This window comes from Asterias amurensis, chromosome 11 (genome assembly GCF_032118995.1).
Source record: "Asterias amurensis chromosome 11, ASM3211899v1".
In the NCBI taxonomy this organism is placed as follows: Eukaryota; Metazoa; Echinodermata; class Asteroidea; order Forcipulatida; family Asteriidae; genus Asterias; species Asterias amurensis.
In genome coordinates, this window is record NC_092658.1 from 8,072,628 (window position 1) to 8,089,506 (window position 16,879).

The 16,879-nt window shown below is 41.3% G+C and overlaps 1 protein-coding gene across 2 annotated transcripts in view; it reads left to right on the forward strand.

Annotated features, from left to right (window-relative positions):
- LOC139943757 (protein sidekick-2-like) overlaps window positions 1-16,879 on the forward strand; it is a 77,262-nt gene that overhangs the window by 48,684 nt on the left and 11,699 nt on the right. For both annotated transcript variants that reach the window (XM_071940539.1, XM_071940540.1), the window contains exons 19-36: window positions 258-452; window positions 1,238-1,537; window positions 1,985-2,055; window positions 2,532-2,772; window positions 3,502-3,617; window positions 4,622-4,808; window positions 5,369-5,475; window positions 6,223-6,406; window positions 6,978-7,170; window positions 7,818-7,921; window positions 8,491-8,561; window positions 9,168-9,402; window positions 9,647-9,762; window positions 10,462-10,648; window positions 11,392-11,529; window positions 12,055-12,219; window positions 15,670-15,798; window positions 16,301-16,474. In XM_071940539.1, coding sequence (XP_071796640.1) covers window positions 258-452; window positions 1,238-1,537; window positions 1,985-2,055; window positions 2,532-2,772; window positions 3,502-3,617; window positions 4,622-4,808; window positions 5,369-5,475; window positions 6,223-6,406; window positions 6,978-7,170; window positions 7,818-7,921; window positions 8,491-8,561; window positions 9,168-9,402; window positions 9,647-9,762; window positions 10,462-10,648; window positions 11,392-11,529; window positions 12,055-12,219; window positions 15,670-15,798; window positions 16,301-16,474 — 2,913 coding nt within the window. The remainder of the gene's footprint in view (window positions 1-257; window positions 453-1,237; window positions 1,538-1,984; window positions 2,056-2,531; window positions 2,773-3,501; window positions 3,618-4,621; window positions 4,809-5,368; window positions 5,476-6,222; window positions 6,407-6,977; window positions 7,171-7,817; window positions 7,922-8,490; window positions 8,562-9,167; window positions 9,403-9,646; window positions 9,763-10,461; window positions 10,649-11,391; window positions 11,530-12,054; window positions 12,220-15,669; window positions 15,799-16,300; window positions 16,475-16,879) is intronic.

A 16,879-nucleotide genomic window follows, 5' to 3' on the forward strand; every position in this document is an offset into this window, starting at 1 on the left:
ATTTTACAGAACAGAAACTTGAAGCTGTCATGTTGAAGGGCAGTGTTTTGAAACCTACTGGAACTTGGTTGACAGTAGTTTGTAAAAAGATAAGATAAAGATAATATAATAAAGATAAGATAAAGATAATATAATAAAGATAAGATAAAGATAATGCTCACTACCCGGCTCAATTTTAGTGGAAAGCATTTTTTGAGTGTCTCTAATAGCAGAATTAAGGACTTTTTGAATAATGAATTATTTATTCATATATTCAGGCTATGAGATCCAGTGGGAGGAGTACAACATAACTGACAGCACGGCTCAGCCAATCAGATTACTAGCCGGGCAGACCCAGTACACGGTGACTGGCCTGACAGCCACAACCATGTACAGTTTAACCATGTGGGCATTGACATCAGTGGGAGCAGGCCCGCCCACCGAACTGGTCTTCAGCTCTGGTGTACCACCATGTAAGTCTTGCTTTCAGAATACTTACACAATCTCAGTACACAGTTCCTTTGCACACTTTTCTTTGAACGTTAAAGATCACATAATTCAATAGACAGGTAAGTGTTTGTGGGTTTGAGTCTCGGTTGTGGCACTTGTGTCCTAGAGCAAGATACTTTAAAGGCAGTGGACACTTGATAATTACTCAAAATAATTATTAGCATAAAACCTTACTTGGTAACAATTAATGGGGAGCTGTTGATAGTATAAAACATTGTGAGAAACGGCTCCCTCTGAAGTACTGAGTTTTCTAGAAAGAAGTAATTTTCCACGAATTTGATTTCAAGACCTCAGAATTAGATTTTGAGGTCTCGTAATTCAAGCATCTGATGAAAGCACACAACTTCGTGTGACAAGCGTCACACAAAGTTTTCACAGGTTTGTTATTTTAAGTACATTTTGAGATACACCAAGCGAGAAGACTGGTCTATGACAATTACCAATAGTGTCCAGTGTCTTTAGTTGCTTTGTCCTTCAGATCTTCAGATGGGGAATTTCGACAAGGCCCCCCAAAGCCATAGGTCCTGTGTACTAGTATTTCGTAGTGCACGTTAAAGAACCACAAACAATTATCGTGGACGAGTAGGGGTTTACCCCAATGTTTCTGGTTCACATAGCAAGCACCATTGTGTACAGTTTTTCTCAGGCTTGCAAGATACAATGCTTAAGTTCATTTACGAGGCATCCTTGATTTCATTGCCAGAAATATATAAATAATAAACTATTTTGTTTGTCTCTCTCTCCACAGTGCCACCCGGCCCACCCACTAGGCTAACCCTCTCCAACATCAAGTCCCGCAGTGTGGATATCAAGTTCACTCCGGGCTTCGCAGGTCACACCAGCATCTCTACATGGATCGTTGAGGCCATGGTGGGCACCAGCCAAGACTGGCTGGTAATCTACAACCACCACGACCCAGACGCTGATGGCTTCACAATACCCGAGCTCATCCCGTACATGGATTACAGCTTCAGGCTCCGGGCGCAGAACGTCGTCGAGAAAAGTCCAGCGAGTGAGAGCACTGAGCAGATACAGACTGAGCAAGATAGTGAGTTTTCAAAGTTCTCCTTCTCTAATTCAAAGTGTTTTGACCCCCTCACTTTTTTTTTATTCATTTGACCGACCCCTATTACCTAAAAGAACAAGAAAACCCTCAGTGACCAATAAGTAATATTTTGACACGGTAAATGTTATTGACTTTTGAAGCTTTTCATGGTGTGACGGATAAGAATAAACTACAAATAATAGTAAACTTGAGGGTACAACCATGTAATAATTCTCTTTTGAGGGAGTGTTGGCTCTGAAAAGAGCTGGTTTGGTCTCAGCGTTTCGAACAGTAAACTCTGCTTGTCTTCAGGAGAAAAGAAAATGCTCACAGAATACCCATCTACTTGAAAGCATTCAGTCATACATGTACATGTTGAAAATTTTATTTGTAAAAACTGATCAAGAGTTCGTCATCTGTTATTGTCAAAATTGTTGTTTTTGTTTGCAGTTCCGGAAATCGCCCCACGTGAGGTGACAGTCCGTGCCACTAGTGAGACCACTCTGAGAGTGCGCTGGGTGGTAAGCTCATGAGGATTGACCTTATAGTTATTTCTTTTGTATCTCTCTGGGTTCAATTTCATGCGTCTGCTTATATGTACAAAAATAATTAAGCACAACAAAAAGCCATATCAATGTACCACTTGGTATTCTGCTTATTTTGCCGAGGAGGACTGTGTCAACCATTTTTTCTTTTTCTTATAGCAGCTCTATGAAACTGGCCCCTGGTCAAAAATGGTTCCAGATGAAGTTTTTGGAGAAATCTATCTAGACACAAGTCTACATCAAATTTGTATGGATTGACAATTTAGAACAATGTGAAGGTTGATATTGAAGAATGTGTTGAATCATCAGAAACTGATAATTCCTTGTCTTGTGCCAATGAGTTCTTGAAATAGTACAGTGTCTAAGTTCGCTTTTTCTGAGAATCCTCAGCTTCACAGTCAGATTAAAGTAAATCAAATGAAATTTGAATCGTGTTTTTGTTCTCCCTGTAGCCACTTCTGGACAGCCAATGGAGTGGCGAACCCCTCGGCTACATCATATCCTGGACTGAGGTCAACACGATGACCCCTGACCCTCCATCCGGGAGCTATTACTTCCCTGACCCTTACGTTGGAGAGTACATCATCACCGGTCTCCAGGAGTGGACTGAATACTCAGTGCAGATCGAGGCTAGAAACGAGGAGGGCAGGGGACCAGCCAGTAGCGCCCTTATTGAGAGAACCAGCGATACGGGTAAATAGACCTTGCTCTAAGCTTTTTGTTAAGTAGCCAGTAAGGCTTAATAAAAGTCTAGGTTTAGCTTGCCCCCAGGAAGTTTTAGTAGCCCTGATTTTAAATATGTGTTGTCATAAATGTATCTTTCTGATGTATTAATGAACACATTTAAAACATTTATTATTCAAATCTGAATGAAAAAAATCTGAGCATTTTAAGCAAGTAGGTTGCAAAGTTTCTAGTAGCTCACAGGGACAGTTGGAGAGGTGGTGTTTACTAGGCCCTAGCAGGTTTTACTCAACAATGTAGACCTGGCTAGTGTCAGGGCGAGCCCTGGGGTAAATTGACCTTGAGACAAATATTTCCACTGTGGGAGGTGATGGTCTAAATCAGTTTGGAAGTTATCATCAGTGTCGAAGTAAAGCCATTTTTCATGGCAAATTTTGTTCCCCTGCACGAATTTAAACATTTTGCACAGAGGTAGTAGTAACTCAGGCGAACTTAGAACATTGCGCGATCTGTGTTAGTAAAAAATTAGACTATTTAACAAAATTAAAACATTTAACAAAAAACTTCATTTGAGATGTTATCATTGTTGTGGTATACCTCATTTGAGATAGTTTTATTGTGGAATCATAGCTTAGCAACATAACTTATTTAACTAACTTTGCAGTGTAGTTTTGTTTGAAAACAGTATTGTCTAATTCTCCTTGATTCCTGTCTACTCTTATCCCCTTCTCAACGCAGTGCCTAGTTCTGGACCGATTAACGTTGCTGCTCAGGCCACCGGTGCTACAACCATTACAGTCACGTGGGGACCAGTGCCTAAGATTGATCAGAATGGAGCTATTCTCGGATACAAGGTAAAAAAAAAAAAAAAAAAAAAACCAACCCTACGTAAGCTCACATACACAGCAGAGACAAGCATTCTCCAGTAGACGGTCAAAGCACACTGACTGAAACGTCAAACAGAACAAACGGCCTCTTCTCAGAGCCACTACATCATGTCACCGTTAACCTTACTTACTTAGTATTTTCCTCCATGCATAGCCTTAAAGACAGTGGACACTATTGGTAATTGTCAAAGACCAGTCTTCTCACTTGGTGTATCTCAACATATACATAAAATAACCAACCTGTGAAAATTTGAGCTCAATCGGTCGTCAAAGTTGCGAGATAATAATGAAAGAAAAAACACCCTTGTCACACGAAGTTGTGTGCTTCCAATGCTTGATTTCGAGACCTCAAATTCTAAACTTGTGTGCTTCCAATGCTTGATTTCGAGACCTCAAATTCTAAACTTGAGGTCTCGAAATCAAATTCGTGGAAAATTACTTCTTTCTCGAAAACTACGTCACTTCAGAGGGAGTCGTTTCTCACAATGTTTTATACCATCAACCTCTCCCCATTACTCGTTACCAAGAAAGATTTTTTGCTAATAATTATTTTGAGTAATTACCAATAGTGTCCACTGCCTTTAAACCTTATCTTACAAGGTTATGCTTTCAGTTGTTGTCTGGCGAATATGCTGATTTTCAACATTATATAATTGTTGCACGCTGTGACGGGGTCCATGTTGTTTAGTACACCTGAGGCGATGCCGAGGGTGCCATTAGAGTTGCTTAAGCAGAAAATATTGCATCACAATTTTCTGCTAATAGGCAGAAATGAGCAGGACACCAGTAACAAATTGTACGCATGACATAGTAGTTTGCCTGGTAACCTTATTCTAGTAAGCAAATGTGTGTTGTGTTTAGCTACTTTTTCTGCGTAAGGAGCTCTGTGAAATTGGGCCTTAAAGTGGTTTAAAACCTGACATAGTAGTTTGCCTAGAAATAATATCTGTATTTTTTCCCCCACTGTGCAGGTGCTGTACATGTACCAACAGAGTAATTCGGGCACAGAGGTCCTGGACGTACCAGGTGAAGACGCCTCAACGGGCATGGTGACAGGGCTGCGTGGGTATACAAGTTATACTCTGACTGTACTAGCGTACACCCGCATGGGAGACGGTACATCCAGCCAGGCAGTGATTGTGGAAACTGAAGAATCTGGTAGGTTTCAAGTAGAATCCTCAATGTCGGGGTGTTCAGAGAGGATAAAAACCTCTAATACCAAGCCTAGGCTTTAAAGGTAGTGGGCACTGGGCACTAATGGTAATTACTCAAAATAATATAAAATATTTTGAGAAATGGCTCCCACTGAAGTAACACAGTTTTTGAGAAAGAGGTAATTTCTCACGCAAACAATAAAAGCACACAAAGTAATGCAACAAGGGTGTTTTTTCTTTCCTTATTCTCTGGCAAATTCGATGACCTTATTGAGCCAAAATTTTACACAGGTTTGTTATTTTATGCATGTTGGGATAATTACCAAACGTGTCCAGTGGTCCTTGATATCCTGGACTGGACTTTTTCACATGTCTAAGAAGAGGGTCAGGCCCAAGAGTTGTGTAGTTTTCGTTTTTGAGGGGCTGAACTTCAGATCCGGGGACCTTTGTCCTGCTTGTTGTATGCGATTTGTTAGGAAACTGACATTGGTGCTTACAGCAGTTGCTGTGGTTAATTTTTGGGGCCTGTTTTATCATGTATCATGCTTTTCTTCTTCATAACAGTTCCGGGACCACCCACTGGTATCCTATTTCCAGTGGTAACTGATACGTCGGTGATGATCACATGGCAGTCTCCAATGCAGCCCAATGGAGAGATAGTGGGCTATCGGGTTGGTACAACTTTTCTTATTTAGTGGCGTGTCATGGCAGATTGATTGAGAGCTTGGGACTCGTGCTCTGGTGTTTCTGATCAGCAGAGTGTGGGTTCAAGTCCTGGTTGTGGCACTTGAGCAAGAGCCTTCACCATAGTTGCTCTGTCCTTTGGATGGGATATATAGCTGTAGGTCCCTTGTAGTGCGTGTAATGATAATAATAATAATAATAATAACTTGGGGGGCCTAATCATCCTTACTCGCAGCTAAGAGCTGAATTGCGAAGGACGCGGCTACAACGTGTTCGAGAAGCAGGCATGCAAGGGCGCATTCAGCTGCCAGCCACATCAACCCATTATGACCACGCAGCACAGCCAAGATCGAAAGTGTTTGATTTTTAATGAAACCTAGAAGACTTATCATGGAAGAGTAGGGGTTAACCCTGGTGTTTCTGGACCACATTCCAAGCAGCCAAACAGGTTTCCTAAGGTTTGTGACCTACAGTGATTAATTTCAATTCCTATGGCATGCTTGGTCTTAATACCAGAAACTAAAAATAATAATTAAGACCAGTAAAACACATGATCACATTTCGACCAATCAGAATGTATAAGCTCGGTGTGGTCCAGTGGTTAGACTGCTGGACTAGCAATCACAAGGTTGCGGGTTCGAATCCTACCAAGCTAACTGCTGATTATTGTGAAATGTGCTATATGAGAACTTGTTATTATTATTATTTATTAATGTCCGTTTGTCTCATTCCAGGTGAGTCACTTAGAGATGGGATACCCGGATAGCTTTAGCCAGGTCAACGAGGTAGGAATGGACCAAGACTTCACCGTATCAAGCCTCTTACCAAACATGTTCTACATCTTCAATGTCACGGCTAAGACCAGGCTAGGTTGGGGCGAGGATGCCACAGCCCTCGTGTACACCACCAATGATAGGAGTAAGTTTCCAAAGAAGGATCAAAATCTGGTATAAATTTCATGAAGCCTGAAGAGAAAGGCTGTGTTTTCATACAGTGTCATAATTGTCATACATTTTGTCATATAAGTGTCATACATTTTGTGTCATAATTGCCATACTAACTCAAGAGTCATAAAAAAAAACCAGCTGAACAAGTTTTGAGATGTGCCACCTTTCTTCAAGTCAAACGTCTAATGAAATCAGACAATGCAAATCTCTACAAAATGATTTTATGTAATCTTCCATTTCATGAAGACTGTAAGCACACAAACTTGCTAAGCACACAACAGTCTCGCTTAGTAGAAACAGGTTACCAGCCAAAACTACTTAAAGTATGAATTGGGTGACTGGTGCCCCATTTGTTTGCCGCAAAGAAATTTGTCAAGCATTATTTTCTGCTAAACAGCTCTATGAAATTGAGCCCTGATCGTGCCTGCTCTATGGCTCTAGTATAAACATGTGGTGTCACATGTCACATTGCCTATAAACAAGGCTTGAAAGGGGGGACATATTTGTAACTTGTGTCTCCCATGTTTGGTTTTTACCCTCAGCCATCCCTACTGCCCCATCCCAGCCTAACGTGGATCACATCCAAAGCCGAGAAGCTCGCATCTCATGGACCCCCGGGTCGGACGGTAATGGCCCTCTACGGTCTTACAGCATCCAGGTCAAAGAGGGCGATGCAGACTTCCAAGATTATGCCATCGACGTAGATCCAGAAGTCATATTTTATGTTGTGGATGAGTAAGTGTTTTTTGCCGACTTAGGTTTGCCAATCAAAGGCCATAAATGCAAAGCAACAACAGAAAGCCATAGGCTATGCATGTGTCAATCTTGTAAGAGTCCAAGAATTTGGGTGTTGTGCTTCCATAGAGTGTAACACTTTGGTGGGTTTGCAACTGTATCTGGTCTGGGCCAAATTTATTAGCACTGCTAACTGGCTGACTTTGTGCTTACTGTAAGATTTCCATTTCATAGTGCTGCTTAGCGTTAACACACAAAAAGCCATGCTAACTTGTGCTTACTGTTTGTGAATGAATGACGTAACAATACGTCCGCAAGATGACCGCCCTATTTTCTTTCTAACCTGTGAAATACGTTTATGCTTAAAAACTTTAAAAAAAATTCTGTTACAGTTAGCAAAAGAATTGGTTTACCATTAAGCGCTCTATAGGGGCTTGGCAACAGACAGCGCAGAGGCTTTCCTCCTGCAGTGGAGTGAAACAGGCTAGACAACGAAGTGCTATGAAATAGGGCCCAGAACACCAAGGGGGGTTACAATAATGTTTGAAGCGCTTTGAGACGCCCTGGGGTGTGAAAAGCGTTTGTTGTTATTGTTATAATTTTTATTAATATAAAGTTTCATCGAACCCTTATTCCCTACTGCACAGGTTATCACCGTACACAGAGTACCAGTTTCGCCTTAGAGCACATAATGATGTTGGACCTAGCGACTACAGTGATGACTCCGACAAGATCTCGACGGATCAAGATGGTAAAAATATCAAGACTGTTTTGTGTGTGTCTCCCCTTTCCCCAGTACCCCTTCCCTCCCTCAATCCCCTCCCCTTGTGGATCAATCCTCCTCCCCTCTATAATTTAGCTCCTTCTCTCCTCTTTCCATCCCCCTGCCCCTTTCCCAGTTGTCTGGTTTGTCAGTCACATGTCCATCTCAACGGGTACAGGCTTTGGGTTGTTAAGGGATAGTGTTTATTACTTTTTTAATGATCAGTTTCTTGGGATGAGAGGGTTCTCCCTAGGATTATTCTGAAGTGGGGGTGTATCTTTAACCTAAATTTTGACGCAGCCCGCTGACTTGAAACGAGGTCCTCCTAAAGATTTTTACTGGGTAGTTATGTTTGGTTTTATAAAACCTTACTGTGTAATCTAAATGTTCGCATATCCGCCGTAATTTGTACGTATTGACCTAAAATTCACTGGAATCAGCAAGATAAGTAAGCTTGTGCATGAGGAGAGCCCACGATTGGGTGGAAGGTTTTGTTGTTCTCAACTTTTGTTTCGATCAATTTTAAGAATGTAATTTTGTATCTTGTATGATTACAGTTCCTGATGGGCAGCCCTCCATCCAAGAAGTGATTCCAGTTACTCCAACGTCTGTCATGGTGTCTTGGACAGTAAGTGAACAGGTCCAAGCCTGATTTCCAGACCTTGGATTTGTCAAGATATATCCTGGAAATTAACTCTATCTGTCAAAGTCTCTTTTTGGGGTTAAAGGGTCAGTAGACGTTTGGTAGTGACTCTGACAATTTATGGCAATAAAAACTTACTTAGTAAGTAGTACAGCAGCTTTGGATAGTAGAAAGCTTTTTAAGAATTTTGAAGTTTTGTGGTTATAGAAAAAGATATCACTTTTTATCCCTTAAAATTTAAATCTGAGATCGTTACTGACAGCAGAGTTTCTCAGATCGTGTATTGCAGGCATAACTGCTCCAGATTTTTAGCAATATCTCAAAAACGTGACCATGAAATTTTCACAGGTTAATTTTACAACTATGCAGGATTGAAACCAGCAGTGGGTTCCACTTACCATGCGTATAAATCATTTAAAGCAACTATCCTGTCATATTGCTCTGGTGTTTTTTTTACAGAGCTTGGGGAAAGTACTGAGTATTCAGTGCTAACACATATCGGTGTATATGGGTAAAACCAAAACTGATATTCTTTATCCCCGATGCAAATTTCCATCTATTAAATCAACTACCATGTGTTTATTTCCATAGGCTCCACCCACTGACACTCATAACGGCCCTCTGCTTGGCTACCGCATCTATTACAAGGAGCTCCAGAATGACGACGCTGCCTCGTTGGAGAGAGTGACGACCGACCCCGCCCTGCTGGAGTTTCTCCTGACCAATCTAGTCCGATACCAAGACTATGAGTTCAAAGTTAGATCCTACAATGTCAGGGGAGCAGGGCCATACAGTCTACCAGTTACTGATTATGTTGGAGTCGCAAGTAAGTGTTTTGTTCTTTTAATAATAATAAAAATGAGATATCACTCAACTCACAAGGCCAGACGGCCACTTTAAGGTTAGAGGTACACAGTTCGTAGAGAGAGAGAGAGTCAGTAAGCACACAGAAAAATAAAGGGGTAAACAATGAAAAAAAACCACACAACTTTGTCTTTAAACTGTAAGTTTATTAATAAATTAATAAATTAATAAATCGTTTGCGTGTTTTGTCCAACCTTCTCTTACAGTACCCTCGGCAGCTCCAAGTAATGTTGGTGCATCAGCAACAGGCCCGTCCTCATTGATGGTCACATGGGATGCCCTATCCTTAGACTCACAGAATGGAGGGCTACAGGGATATAAGGTAAGCACGAGAAGTTGAAATAGTGTTCGGTTGAGCGACCATTGGTGCTGGGTGTCGGGCTGGCACCGCTGTGCCGAAATTCACCAACATAAACCCATGAGCTGTTTATGCCTCTTATTGATGTTCGGTTGAGCAACCATGGCTGCCTGGTCTCAGGCAGGCACCGCTGTGCCGAAATACACCAACATAAACCCATGAGCTGTGTATGTGTCTTATTATTGGCTAATTGTGTGAAGATGGGTAAGAGTTCACTGTTTTAGAAAAATAGACCCTATGCATATTACATAATTTCAGTAGGGAGCCCTCGCCATGAGGTCAAAAGGAGGTTGTTCATTGGCCAATCCTGTGCGCTGTGCGTACAAATCTGTGTTTTTCCATTATATCATTGTCGCTTTAACTCTAAGATGGCGGCTGGATGGCGTCTATGCATTAGGTCTATAAACCAGTTGCGAGTTAGATTGGATTAATGCCTGATAAAATGACTTGCTTGACCACAAGTAACTGCTTAAATTTGAAATCTTGCTCTTACTACATTGCCCAGCAAATCTTGTTCCCTAGTTCCTGATCTTATCAGCTAAGTCTCCATACAGCTATACGTTTGCCATTCGCTGTTCCCAATTATTATTCAGACTTTATCCAGACTAATATTACAAGGAAAGAGTAGAGATTGAGTCCTAAATTATAATCTGTATTGGATAGATCACCTACTGGGAGACATCGGACAAGTCCGGCACACAACGCACCAAGACCTTCCCGAGCCAAGAGACCCAAGCCAACCTTGAGGGTCTGAATTGCTACACAGACTACACACTGACTGTTATTGGATTCAACTCGGCTGGCGATGGACCAGATAGCGCGCAGACCTCAGGCACAACTTCCACAAGTGGTGAGTGCCGTTTATATATGCAAACGTTTTTGTTTGTTTGAGATCTGATATGAACTTGAAGTTCTGATGAAAGATATGCAAAACACCACAAGAAATGTTTGTAGTTGATATTCCTTTAAAGGCAGTGGACACTATTGGTAGTTACTCAAAATAATTATTAGCATAAAACCTTACTTGGTGACAAGTAATAGGGAGGGGTTGATGGTATAAAACATTGTGAGAAACGGCACCCTCTGAAGTGCCATAGTTTCCGAGAAAGAAGTTTTTTTCAAAGAATTTGATTTCGAGACCTCAGATTTAGAACTTGAGGTCTCGAAATCAACCATTTCAATGCACACACCTTCGTGTGACAAGGGTGTTTTTTCTTTCATTCATACCTCGCAAGTTCGATGACCGATTGAGCTCAAATTTGGTCCACTGCCTTTAAATGGAAGGTATATATGAACATTAATGAACACTTTGAAGTAATGTGGTTATGTAAAACAGTTAAGCACAGTTTTATTCTTTCTGCTCCGAAAATGTTGGCAATACCCCCAAAATACAACCGCCTTTTATATGGAGTTTTCACAGTTTAGTTTTATTGTATGTAACTATATTTAAATAATCAAACAGTTACAGTTTCCCTGTACAAGTTATGTACTTCAATATCAAAGGGAGCCCAAACCTGAAGGCCCAGAAAAAAATTTGAAACAAGTCCTTTCTGTTTTTTGAACCACATCTTTATTATTTCCTCCTCTTTACAGCTCCTGGCGTACCATCTTTGGTCAGTTTCCGTCAGATCCGGATGTCCTCTCTCAACGTCACCTGGGAAACCCCGGAGCTTCCTTGCGGCAGAATTACCGGATATCAGGTGTACTATGAGAGTGTCACACCAATAGACGGTACGGGTCAAATGTTGTAGCCAAACGTTGTTGCCAGAACAAAATGGCTCTCAAAGTTGGCTGTAAATTGAAAAAAATTTTACTTCAAAATAGACTCCGCAAGTCTCACGTCTTTTGAAAAAGAGTAAACAGTTTGAACTAAAAGTATTATTCTCTGGTTTTCTTTGTCGTCTTTTTTAAATTCTTTTTTCCTGTTTTTATATTTTATGTCTAAATTTTACTTTCCCAAAAATTTGATATGATTTTTATAGACATTTATAGTACATTGAACAAAGTAGTTTAAGAAGCAGAATGACACACCTAAAACTAAATTTGTTTGGGACCAACTTGGTTCCAGAAGTTCAAACAATGTCTGAGACATGCCACAGTCTGTTTGGATACACCAAGTGAGGTTACTTGTCTTTGACAATAACCAAAAGTATACCCTGCTTTAAGTTGTGGTTCGGGGAAAATAATTTGCATGGAAATTGTGCAAAGAAAAAAAAAAATCTTTATTTAAATAATGTTTTCCTTATTATATTTTAGGCGAGATATCAACTATAACGGTTGAGATTAATGAACCACTGCTGATGTATGGCGTGGACAACCTGGGAGAATTTGCCAAGTACATCTTCCGAGTCAAGGCAAAGAGCGATGCCAGAGGCTACGGTCCGTATGCAGAGGCCAACATTACAACTGGACCTCAAGTGGGTAAGTAGTAAACTACATAAGCTTTGTAGGGATAAGTGTGGGTTCGAGTCCCAGTCGTGACACCTGTTTCCTTAAGCCGGACACTTAACCATGATGCATCATCCTTTGGATGGGACGTAAAGCCGTTGGTCCCATGTGTTTTGTAACGCACAGAAAAAGGACCCAGTGCACTTATCGAAAAGAGAAAGGGGTTCGCCTTCGTGTTCCCAGTTTGATTGGCTGCATATTGGGCCCCAGCACCTTGTAAACCATTACATGGTGCTATGTAAAAGGAGTAGGTCTCATAATTCAAACATAGTCCCACATAAAGCTTGCAGGAACATACTGAATGTTGGAGTGCCTTGGGCGTCACTGAGTGACGGATATGAGCACTTATATAAGAAGCCACTGCGCATACCAGAATATGTTTCTATGGTGCGTTTCTCACTATGAGTATTTAAAGACAAGACACTATCTATACTATTAAAAGCGTAACCTGCGCCATCTTGGATTGAAAATTAGAAGGTCCAGTGGTATGGCATCCTTGTGGAATCCAACACGGTTGTTTGTGTGGAATTCAATACGTTTGTGTGGTTTCAGACGTCGGGTTGCAAGTCTGCAAAACCCGGATCCAAACTCGCACTTACAAGTCATGTGATTGGAGGAAGTTTGGGCGGCGACCGTGCGTCAACCACTGGTCGATGTTGTTACCAGACTTCCTAGAAATCTTTCTGACAGGCGACTCATTGGACAGTGTTTCGCAGATGGTGCTCCGGATTGGTTCATTCATTGCCCCTTGAACGCCCACCCGCCATTCGATCCGCCCTTTTTGGTCAGGTTACTTTTGTGTTGTACTAAGCATGGTTCTCCGGATTGGTCCATTCATTGCCGCGCAGGGTCGAAAGGGTCGAAGAGGCTGGGTGCCAGGACAAATCCGAAACCAATCTCACGAATTTGACCGAATTTGCATTGAATGGATTAAGTACCGTAGATTGATGTTTCGCAGGTGACCATGTGTCAACCACTGGTCGACGTTGTTATCAGACTTCCTAGAAATCCTTCTGCGGGTGACTCATTTGTTGAAAAGATTAAATGGAGAATATTTATAAAAAAGCATTCACTTCCAAACGGCATGAGAATTATCATGATGAACAAGGATGGGATCAAACGGAAGCTTAATAATTTGGAAACATTGGGTAGGGCCGGCTATAGGTTGGAAGGTGTCTAAGGGAACTTTACAATTAATAACATTTTGGGGGTGGGGGGGGGGCCTTACACAAAGAGCCATTCTGGTCAGTGTATTGTGAGTGGTGTGTTGTCTGGTTTGAGACAGGCCACCTGTTGCTTGGTGAAGAAGGTCGCCGTGGGACCACTTTAGGTTGACAGTGGGTGGCGACCTTGGACCTTTTGCCAGTAAACTCAAATGGGTACATGAATACCGTTTTAGAATACGGTCTGTTCATGGAGGTATAATGTTGCAGTTTCAGAGTTTAACCATGGCGGTAGAATTGTGAAACCATTCCTTACTCTATGGTGAAACTTACACACACACGTCAAAGGCTGTTTTGAAGCTGTAAAAAAAAGAACTTTGCTTTGCATTTGGTCAAAGTTGTTAAGCAAAACGACATTAAGTTTCCTTTTGAATAAGTCCATTCACAAAATTGGTTAGAGCAGTGTGTCGGTCAGGTCTCAGAATGTACATTTTGCCAAATCCATTATGAAGATTAATTTAGCCATCGGCCCGTCGGGTTGGTTACTGATGGAGATAATATTAACAAAAGAGACCTCGTGCGGCTGAATGGGGTACATTTTTAGGAGTTTGTCTATTGACCCAAACTGGACATAACAAACCCTAAACATGACTTGACATGCTTTCTGAAAGTGAAATAAGTTAGAGAAAATTAAGGAGTGGGGACGAGTGTATCGTTTTTATTTAGTTTGTACGATATAGGGTTCCAGAGATATGGGATGTATGGAGGTTTGTTCCTAGAGCAGCGTGAACATGAACGCGGTCAGAAATTGTGTCGTTTGTCGTTCAAATTTCGCGAGATGCAATAAGCCCAAAGTGACAATAAAACAAAACCAGACCTGCCAAGTCTCACGCATTAGGCGTGAGACTCACGCATTTGGGCTCTGTCTCACGCTCACACGCACATCAACCATTATTGGGGCGAGATCGGGAAAAAAAATTAACGACATTTTGTGTACAAAATTTGTACAAACAGAGCGCAAATTTGCAGATTGCGCACGCTTTTGCTCATCCAGTAGGTTCAGCTCAAATTCGGCAGAGCGCAAAACGCTTATTGCGCACAAGTTTGTTCCGATTCTTTTAGCAAATTCGTTGAAATGCGCTCCACTAGCGAAGACACAACAGGCAGAAGAAGTGAGCGATTGATTTTGGACATCATTTTTAGTCTATTTTTTTCAAGTTTGGAAGGATATAATCTGACACAATCGAACCTCCACATTACCATCAACATCTCCTGTGTACCTCAAGTGAGTTTTAATTATTCTGAGGAGGCTTTTGATGCATTATGAAACACTTTTTGTCCACAATTAAATTTCACATTGTTTTATTAATTTGTAAAAAAAAAAAAAAAAAAAAGGTTGGGCGGCGATTTAAAAAGGCCTTCTTAAACTGGCAATTTTTTTCCGGGGGGATGGGGGTTGAGCTTTGAAAAATCTCACACATAGCTAGCCTTGGCATCTCTGCCTGCAAAACACTTTTTTGACGTTCACGTTAAGTGCTCCCGTTATACATGCAGCCTATTGACCAGAAAGTTTACAAGACCAATTCAGATGAGAATAAACTAAAAAGAGGCCTACGCTCTTACCACCCCCGCCCCCCCCCCCCCCGAAAAAAAAAACAGTAGATAAATTAGATTTGTGGCACACAGCATGTTCCAAAAACTCCCTTTACTTATAGTGCTGTAGCAACGCTATGTATCGTGGGACGTAAAAATGTCATTTTTGACGATGTTTTTTAAAAAGGAAATGCAAGCATTATGAATGTATATTGAGTGTGTGGAGAAAGTTTTGGTAGTGTAGTACAAAAGAAACTTTAGTTATTGCTGGCTAACGGTCAGTTTCACCTATCAACGCTGATTTGAAAAACGTGTAACGTTAGGGAGGCCCAACATATTAGACCCCTATAAGGATCACGGGGGAGCCTTATAGTTTCTAGATGCATAAGGTACGTTGTCTAACCCAAAACGAGGTGGGTACAGCCACTGCAAGTAGTGGTGGACGTGCGAAATAGCTTCATTTTGGGTTAGAATTATGACGCCATGCATAAATATTGAGAGAGGCGTATAACACCCTCACCCACAGTTCGAAATATTTGTGTAAAGGATTTTTATATCCTAGCGGGGTGCCGCGCGAAGCACGGCATCCCGCTAGTGAGTATTTATAGACAAGAAGAACCTGTTGACACTGTGCAATGGCTTTACGTGTTTCTGTTCCACACATCAGGTGCTCCTGGTCCACCAGGGATGTTGAAGCTAGAGCCATCAGCAGAATACTTGACAATGACCTGGTCTCGTCCATCAGACATTGGTGCCTCTGACCTCATCGGTTACATCATCGAATACCAAGAAGAAGGTAATTATCATGAACCCGTCAGAGTGTAGTGTATCAGGATTAAATCTGATTTCAGGATCTGCATATTTTTTCAAAGATCTTCCTTTGAAAGATAAAACCATGGCCCCATTTTATAATTTTTACATTAGTACAATAAAATAAAACTTTATTGTCCCTGTAAGGGAAATTCCTTTGGCCTTATTGCTTACATAAAAATACAGTCACCACTAAAAAGAATAAAATAGTTACTGCCTACTGAGGATTTTGCTCTTGTAGCTCATAGAATCATGTACTATTTACCGGGGTGGATCTCACTTCGTCTAGGTAAAACTATCAAGAACTAGGCCTCGTTGTGTTTAAACCACTAGTTGAAAACCTCTTCACCACACATTGATTCCCTTATTATATTATATCGTTAAACTTAGCAGTTTTTAAGCAGTATTTTGTGCTTAAGCAGCTCTATGATATTGAACTCTGGTAGAGTCTCTCTCCAATGCATTTTTTTCTCCTTTCTGTTACCCAGATCGCTCTGCTGAGTGGGAGACCTTAACGGACTCAGTGAGCCCCGCCGTGGAGTCCTTCAGTGTCTCTTACATCAACCTCAAGGCTCTGACTAACTATAAATTCCGCATCATGGCAGAGAATGCACACAGCATTAGCTTCCCTAAGGCTACGGTAGACTTCTATGCTACACCAGGTAAGACAGGTCATACTTCTGGGTGATAATAATAATAATAATAATAACCGTATTTATAATGCGCCTTTTGCCAAAGGATACAAAGCGCCAGGTATCATTACTGCAAGGAGTGGGGCGAATTTTGAGATATAAGACCTAATCCTTAAGCACCATGTAATGGTTTACAAGGTGCTGTGGCGCAATATGCTGCCAATCCAGCCAGGAACAGCCGGGCGAACCCCTTCTCTTTTCGATAAGTGCACTGGGTTCTTTTACATGCGTTTACATAACACATGGGACCAACGTCCCATCCGAAGTACGAAGCAATGGTTATGTGTCTTGCTTAAGGACACAAGTGTCACGGCTAGGGATGTTGCTTTAATTTCGAATAGTTGAATTGCCCCATGGTTATGACCAGGGGCATTG